This window comes from Lactuca serriola, chromosome 8 (assembly GCF_051521515.1).
Source record: "Lactuca serriola cultivar US96UC23 chromosome 8, Lser_US96UC23_V15, whole genome shotgun sequence".
In the NCBI taxonomy this organism is placed as follows: Eukaryota; Viridiplantae; Streptophyta; class Magnoliopsida; order Asterales; family Asteraceae; genus Lactuca; species Lactuca serriola.
In genome coordinates, this window is record NC_136415.1 from 279,075,332 (window position 1) to 279,083,834 (window position 8,503).

General features: G+C 41.3%; 1 protein-coding gene across 1 annotated transcript; it reads right to left on the reverse strand.

Annotated features, from left to right (window-relative positions):
- Positions 1 to 1,023: 1,023 nt before the first annotated feature.
- Positions 1,024 to 4,378, reverse strand: LOC145068121 (uncharacterized). The gene is made up of 2 exons (XM_079015103.1): positions 3,498 to 4,378; positions 1,024 to 1,057 (listed from the first exon to the last, which is right to left on the reverse strand). Exons 1-2 carry the CDS (start codon positions 4,376 to 4,378, stop codon positions 1,024 to 1,026), a joined length of 915 nt encoding a protein of 304 aa, XP_078871229.1.
- Positions 4,379 to 8,503: the final 4,125 nt, after the last annotated feature.

Below are 8,503 nucleotides of genomic sequence, written 5' to 3' on the forward strand. Positions count from 1 at the left end.
AGACCCGGATCAGACCTAACAGCAAAGATGCCTTTCTTTCACATAGATAAAGCCCTTATCAGTGAGGTTGGCCTTCTTAAGAAAGTTAGCCAATTCAATTTTTGAACTTTTGGAACTGGTTTGGCGTCCATTTGAGTTCTAGATCTCCAGATATGATTTTTACAAAATGACTACAGATCTGATGGAAAACAGAATCGTAGCCACCCGTGATTCCTTTTTGGCTTATCCATCCTTCTCCCTTTGAAACACATTTTAAGATGTGTTCATCATCCCAATTCAGTCCCCATGATAATGGTGGTACTAAAAAGGGTTAGGGATCATTAGGATTTCATTTAGCCACAAGGATGTAATAATAATCAACATGAAAATAAACATAAGCACATAAAATCATCATTCTCCCTTTTAGGGTTTCCATGATCTTTTGCCACATGTAATCCCCTAGATCCATCATCCACCATATATGGGGTGAAGATAGGATCTTGAGATGATGTATAACATACAATTACAATAAAATAAGAAGGAGAAGAGGTGAAGATGAAATCATAAAACTAGAACAAGGTTATGAATCAAGTCGTAAGAAAGGATAAGGAGGTTCATACCAATACGAATCAAGGATGGAAATGAACAAGAATTAAGCTCCAAACAGCCCCTTGGCTGCTCTTGATCCCAAAGAGAGAGAGAGGGACGATTTTTGAGAGAGAGGGAGGGTTTAGAGTGTTTTCCTTGTGTGTGTTCCAAATGATTCTATTTACACATTAAGTACTATTAACTAGATGGACTTTGCAAATAGGCCCATAGCCCATGGACTTCAATAAAAGGAGTTTACAAGATGATCAAAAGAGTCCAATAACATAAGAAATTAGACATTGGTTAAGTAAATTAACCCAAGGTTACAAGGACAATTAAATTAAAATAATCAAACGTACCGAGAAAACCCAGGGCGTTACAAAAAATCTTTTTGAAGCTTTTTTCTTGTTGTCTTTAAATCGTTTTACGGCCTCCGAGGCCTTTTTTTGGATGTTCTTAGCTTGTGGTCTCTAAGGCTTTCTGTAACATCCTGAAATTCAGATAAAGCTAATTAACCCTTCCCTTTTGTCAAATTGTCAAGATTAGCCCTTGAGTGGGATTTATAGCAAATAAGTATGTTGGGCATAGTGGAGAGTACGATGCGCATACTCATGCGCATAATTTAGACGCGGACTCGCCTAGGTATGATGGGCGTACCCAGGGTTACGCTGGGCGTAACGGTCCCATATGCAAACTTTAATATTTGGATTGTGCACTATATAAGGAATGCTAAGGCTTTATCCTCAACCATCATATCAGAGAGTGAAACCCTAAGAGAGCATTTCCTTCGTCCTTAAGCTTGTGTGTGAGTGTTTTGAGCTAAAAGTGCCCTTGTGTGTTAGTGAAGCAGAAGGAGAGGAGCTTGTGGAGGCTAGGGCTTGAAGTATAAGTTTGGATTTGAGTTCTTCAGAGGGAGGAGCTTCATCTAGAGGTATAAACTCAAAACTTTCGTCTTTATTTTGGTTTGGTGTTGCATGGACCATTTCTAGGGTTAAAGTCCCAAAGGTGGAGACTTTATCAACATAAGGGACTCCATGGACCTAGATCTGTCCCATTTCAGTGATATATGTGTTGTAGATCCATAAATATCCCAACTTGGTCGTTGTTATGGGGCCATGCTTGAGTTATGAGCTTTTCTAGGGTTGGAAATAGAAGGTTATGGGTGTTGGTGACTATTACAGCCATGCAAAGGGTTAAAGTCACCAACTTTATGGATTAAGAGGCTTAGGGATGGCCAGATCTGAAAGTTGGACGTTTGTCTTAACTGTTTAAGACCCCAAAAGCTAAGGAGTCTGAAATTGGGAGTTACACGGGGAGTAATCCCAGTATGCGCGGCATAGGGGGTCGCTTTCCCCATTTCTGTTAGGTCGTCGCGTACGCCCAGCGTAAAGGTTTGGTATGCGCAACATAACCCGGAGAGTTGACTTTTGTTGACTTTTAGGGTTTGGTCAACTTTAGGGCCTTGAGCTAATTTCTCCGCCGATGAGCTCTCCTTTATAGCCAGAAAGTGAGCACTCTTAGTCAAACGATCAACAATCACCCATATCGTATCTGATCCTTGGGCAGTTCTAGGAAGTTTTGTAATGAAGTCCATGGTTAGATGCTCCCATTTCCATTCAGGAATCTCCAATGGTTGCAACTTCCCATGCGGTTTCTGGTGTTCCGCCTTGACCTTCCGACAGGTCATACATTCTTCCACAAATCGAGCCACATCATTCTTCATTCCATGCCACCAGTAAGCCTCATGAAGGTCCCGATACATTTTAGTAGCACCAGGATGGATAGAAAATTTTGACTTATGAGACTCATCCATTAGGGTTTTCCGATTTCCCCCGGTATATGGGACCCAAACCCTACCGTAGCGAGTCAGCAAACCCCGCCCGTCTCGTTCCATCTTAGGCAACTCTTTCCCAATCTTCTCACGCCTGATGTTTTCCTCCAGTATTGCCGTCTTTTGGGCGTCCTAGATTAGATCTAACAAAGACGACACCATCGTGATCCGGAGACACTTAGCTCGAATCGGTTCGGCAGATTGTTTACGACTGAGAGCATCAGCTACCACATTAGCTTTACCGGGGTGGTAGTGAATTTCACAATCATAATCTTTTACCACATCCAACCCTCGGATCTACCTCATATTCAAATCCCGCTGCTCGAACAAATATTTTAGACTCTTATGGTCAGTGTATATGATAAACTTCACTCCATAGAGATAGTGTCTCCAAATCTTAAGAGCGAAAACAACAGCCCCAAGCTCCAAATCATGAGTGGGGTAGTTTCGTTCGTGGGGTTTCAGCTGTCGGGAGGCATAGGCTATGACCCTATCTCGTTGCATTAACACGGCACCAAGACCTTGAAGCGATGCATCACAGTAAACCACCATATCCTCAACCCCATCAGGTAAGGCCAAAATCGGAGCTTCACAGAATCGTTTCCTTAACTCATCAAACGCCAATTGCTGCTCCGGGCCCCAAACGAATTTCATTGATTTCTTGGTCAATCGGGTGAGTGGTAAGGCGATTTTAGAGAAATTTTCAATGAACCTCCGGTAATAACCGGCTAAACCCAAGAAACTGCGAATTTCAGAAGGTGTTTTGGGAATCTTCCATTGTTTAACCGCATTAACCTTGGCTTGATCGACCTTAATACCGTTTTCTCAATGTCAGAGGGTGAGTACGGAATGTTTTTTTTTCTCAATGTCTTCTTCACGAACCCGCATCTGATGGTAACCGTAACGTAAATCAATCTTGGAAAAGCAAGATGCTCCCTGAAGCTGATCGAAAAGATCGTCAATACGTAGCAACGGGTACCTATTCTTTATCGTGCGCTTGTTTAGCTCCCTATAATCAATACACATTCGCTGGGATCCATCTTTCTTCTTCACAAAGAGAATAGGAGCACCCCAAGGCGAGCAGCTTAGCTGTATAAACCCTTTATCACTTAGTTCTTGAAGTTGATCTTGGAGCTCTTTCATTTCAGGTGGTGCCAAGCGGTAAGGAGATTTCGCTACCGGAGTCGCACCTGGCACCAAATCAATGCGAAACTCCACTTGCCGAATAGGTGGAAAGCCAGGGAGTTCCTCCGGAAAGACATCGCTGAAGTCGGAAACGATAGGAACGCCGTCTAGTGCTATAGCAGAAGAGCAAGAAGCCATAGCCAGGCGGGGAATGTCCCCCTGAATAATAAGTTCTCCACCTTTAGGGTTTCGAACACGAACTTGCTTCTTACGACAGTGGATTTCCGCATCAAACGCATCAAGCCAATCCATGCCTACGATAACGCAGAGCTCTCGCATCGCAATAGGAATAAGATCAATGGGGAATTCAACTCCAGAAAACTCGAGAGTGTAACCTCGATAAACATCGGTGACATAAATAGTGCGGTTGTCGACAACATCGACAACCATTGGGTGAGCCAATTTTCCGATACTACGCCCCAAACGATTAATAAACGTGTGAGATACAAAAGAATGGGTAGTACCGCTATCAAACATAACAACATTGGGCTTGGAATCTAGCAAATAAGTGTCTGCCACTGTCGTTGTAATCACCGGCTCCTCCACAGTCATCTGGTGAGCACCACCTCGTGTCACCATAGTGGTTCCCTTAGAGGATGATGCAATTGCAGGATTTGTACCCCTGTCTCCTTTACCAGTCTTTAACTTCGGGCATTCAGGCTTCTTGTGTCCTGTCTCGTTGCAGTGAAAGCAGACGGGAACTGTAGAAGTAATATGAGGTACTGCACTCGCAGGGGGATCCCTACAATTCTTCCAATGATGCCCTGGCTTTTTGCAGTTGTAGCATATCAACATATTTTTCTCGCCCTGAAGACGTCCTATACTCATACCTTGACTTACGACCCTGCTTTTGCGTTTTCTGGGCATCTCTGGATGTCTTGGAAGAGGTGTCATTGGCCTTCCTTTTGGACTGGGTCTACAACTCGATTTCCCTCCTCCTCGCTACATTCATGATCGCAGATAAAGTCGAGAACTCCTGCATGCTAACGAATTCCCGAATCTCGATACGTAGGATGGCCGTGTACCGGCTGACTAACCAGGCCGCGTTCCCAGCAAACGAGGGGCAAAAAGATAGCATCTCCAAGAAATTGGCGTTCAAGTCACTAATGGATTCGGTAGTCTGTTGTAAGGCCATGAACTCTTGCTGCATCCGCTGCTGCTCCACCTTAGGCACATATTGTGCCTCGAACCTCTCCACAAATTGGGCCCAAGACATGGCCCTCACTTAGTCTTCGTTCAATAGAGCGGTGATGGTGTTCCACTATGTCTTTCCCCTTTTTCACAGCTGATTCATGGCGATCACTTCTTTGTACTAGTCCGGACACCCAACACTTATGAAGGCGCCCTCAACATCTGACACCCAGGGCTTAGTAGCAACTGGGTCGGATTCACCATTCCAAAGAGGAGAGCTACACTTGTTGAACTTCTCGAAGTAGTATGCCGAATCCTGAACAGGCAGAGACAGTAACGCTTCCCCGGGAATAGCCGCGAGGCGCTCATCCAGAAGAGCACCAAATTGGTTGATTATGTTGTTGGTCACACCCGTGATTAGTTCGTTGAAACCGTTATTGAATTCCTCAACGACAATATCCCTAACTTGCTCCATTTGGAGCTGATTAAGTCGAGCAGGCGGAGCCATTGGTATCCACAAAAGAAGGAAAATCTTAGAAACAATTCAACCTAGATATTTCTAGGAAGACAAAACACTCAGCTTGCCGAAAATTTTTCAACCTTGCCCCGACTCGAAACCGGCACCGATGTTTCAAATAGTAGGGGCCATTCTACTACCTTCCACACAAGTTCCAATTTCGCATTCGCGTCTAGTTTCAAAATTTCCAGTTCGCTCTAGTCGTTAATTTAACAACTCTCTCACATGTTAACACTAACTAAGTGTGTAATCTAATATTTTAAGGCTAGTAGAATCCAATTCATAGTAAACAATTTAACATAAACATTTAACATAAGAAATAAGGCTTACTTGGCTGGCTGACCGGTACACCGCGACATCTTTCACTACTAGTCTTCAGAAAGTTTGAAAAATATTTTAAAAAGAAAATAAACTCTTATAGAGCCTCAAATTTGAGTCTAGAACATCCACAAGAATGCCTAGTTCCCTCAAACTGTGGCTCTGATACCAACTTGTGACACCCAATTTTTTTTTGCAAAAATTTTAAACTTTTAAAACCCATCTTAAATTAAATTAAAACAACTGAAATAGTCATAACATAATCCATCAACTTAATAATCATATAAAATAAGTGCGGAAGTAATAATAATAATAAGGTCCCAACAAAATAACTAGTAGCGATGTCCCGATGCTCCATGTCAAGCCTTAGCCTCTTTAATCTTAGCACCTGAAAAGTTATAAGGGAAAAACGTAAGCACGAAGCTTAGTGAATTCAAACACAGACATTGTACTAACATTCATATTTACTAGCCCTAATCCATTTTCCAATTATAATGATAAAGGCAAAGAACGAATCAATGTCTATATTACGAGAAGGACTTGTAGGTTTGAACCGCACCGGGAAGATCCCGTATCATTTGGCCCTAATCACCGCACCTCACGAAGAGTATTACGTTGGTGATCTTACCTACCCACCGCACCGGTAAATCCGTATCCTTTGGTGGTGTCCCCATATCCATAATTAGTTACATACAATGCACATGTACGAATTAAAACAATACTTATATAGCATGCTTTTATAATAAATTCAAATAATCACACACGAGCTAACTAGCAAACACAATCATCAATACAACGGTATGAGAGAACTCACCTTGAGTGAGTATTAAGGATGGCTAACAATCAAATAATGCTACCAAGCTTGAGCAAACTTCAAAACCTCACCTAAGAAGGACTAAAGGTTAGAAAGGAGAAGTAACGAAGCTATGAGTTGAGAAAAGAGTAATCATAGCAAGGTCTCTAAAACAGACATGCTGTTCAAAACGGATTTACTCCAAAATCTAAAACAAAAACATAGCTTTAACTAAATTTTATAGGAAACTATGATTGCTCTGGATTCCACAACTATAAAGAACTCATTCTAACTCCAAAAGATGAATTAAATATGAATTTTACAAAATGGTGTATCACTTCTGTCTCCAACAATACAGTCAAGTGATGTTGGCCAATTCTACCCAACTTGTGAGTAGAATTAGTCCAAAAGAAAATTAAGAGAAGTAAAGGACATACAAGTGAAAGTCTCAGAGTTGGAATTGACTGAAAAGCATCTCTCAAACTCCATATATAAAATTCACATTGTGGACAATCACAGCACTAGAAAAAGCTGGTGACTGCCCATTGACCTGGAGTGTGGATCCATTATACCCAATTTATAAATGGAAATAACACCCCATATTCTCCAGATCTTAAATTCATAATATAAGGAACATATAGAAACTTGGAATCACTCTTGATCCTTTTCCAAGCCTTAGAAATGATGAAACCAAAATGACATATCAGAACAGACCCGGATCAGACCTAACAGCAAATATGCCTTTCTTTCACATAGATAACGCCCTTATCAGTGAGGTAGGCCTTCTTAAGAAAGTTAGCTAATTCAATTTTTGAACTTTTGGAACTGGTTTGGCGTCCATTTGAGTTCTAGATCTCCAGATATGATTTTTACAAAATGACTACAGATCTGATGGAAAACAGAATCGTAGCCACCCGTGATTCCTTTTTGGCTTATCCATCCTTCTCCTTTTGAAACACATTTTAAGATGTGTTCATCATCCCAATTCAGTCCCCATGATAATGGTGGTACTAAAAAGGGTTAGGGATCATTAGGATTTCATTTAGCCACAAGGATGTAATAATAATCAACATGAAAATAAACATAAGCACATAAAATCATCATTCTCCCTTTTAGCGTTTCCATGATCTTTTGCCACATGTAATCCCCTAGATCCATCATCCACCATATATGGGGTAAAGATAGGATCTTGAGATGATGTATAACATACAATTACAATAAAATAAGAAGGAGAAGAGGTGAAGGTGAAATCATAAAACTAGAACAAGGTTATGAATCAAGTCGTAAGAAAGGATAAGGAGGTTCATACCAATACGAATCAAGGATGGAAATGAACAAGAATTAAGCTCCAAACAGCCCCTTGGCTGCTCTTGATCCCAAAGAGAGAGAGAGGGAAGATTTTTGAGAGAGAGGGAGGGTTTAGAGTGTTTTCCTTGTGTGTGTTCCAAATGATTCTATTTACACATTAAGTACTATTAACTAGATGGACTTTGCAAATAGGCCCATAGCCCATGGACTTCAATAAAAGGAGTTTACAAGATGATCAAAAGAGTCCAATAACATAAGAAATTAGACATTGGTTAAGTAAATTAACCCAAGGTTACAAGGACAATTAAATTAAAATAACCAAACGTACCGAGAAAACCCGGGGCGTTACAAAAAATCTTTTTGAAGCTTTTTTCTTGTTGTCTTTAAATCGTTTTACGGCCTCCGAGGCCTTTTTTGGATGTTCTTAGCTTGTGGTCTCTAAGGCTTTCTGTAACATCCTGAAATTCAGATAAAGCTAATTAACCCTTCCCTTTTGTCAAATTGTCAAGATTAGCCCTTGAGTGGGATTTATAGCAAATAAGTATGTTGGGCATAGTGGAAAGTACGATGCGCATACTCATGCGCATAATTTAGACGCGGACTCGCCTAGGTATGATGGGCGTACCCAGGGTTACGCTGGGCGTAACGGTCCCATATCCAAACTTTAATATTTGGATTGTGCACTATATAAGGAATGCTAAGGCTTTATCCTCAGCCATCATATCAGAGAATGAAACCCTAAGAGAGCATTTCCTTCGTCCTTAAGCTTGTGTGTGAGTGTTTTGAGCTAAAAGTGCCCTTGTATGTTAGTGAAGCAGAAGGAGAGGAGCTTGTGGAGGCTAGGGCTTGAAGT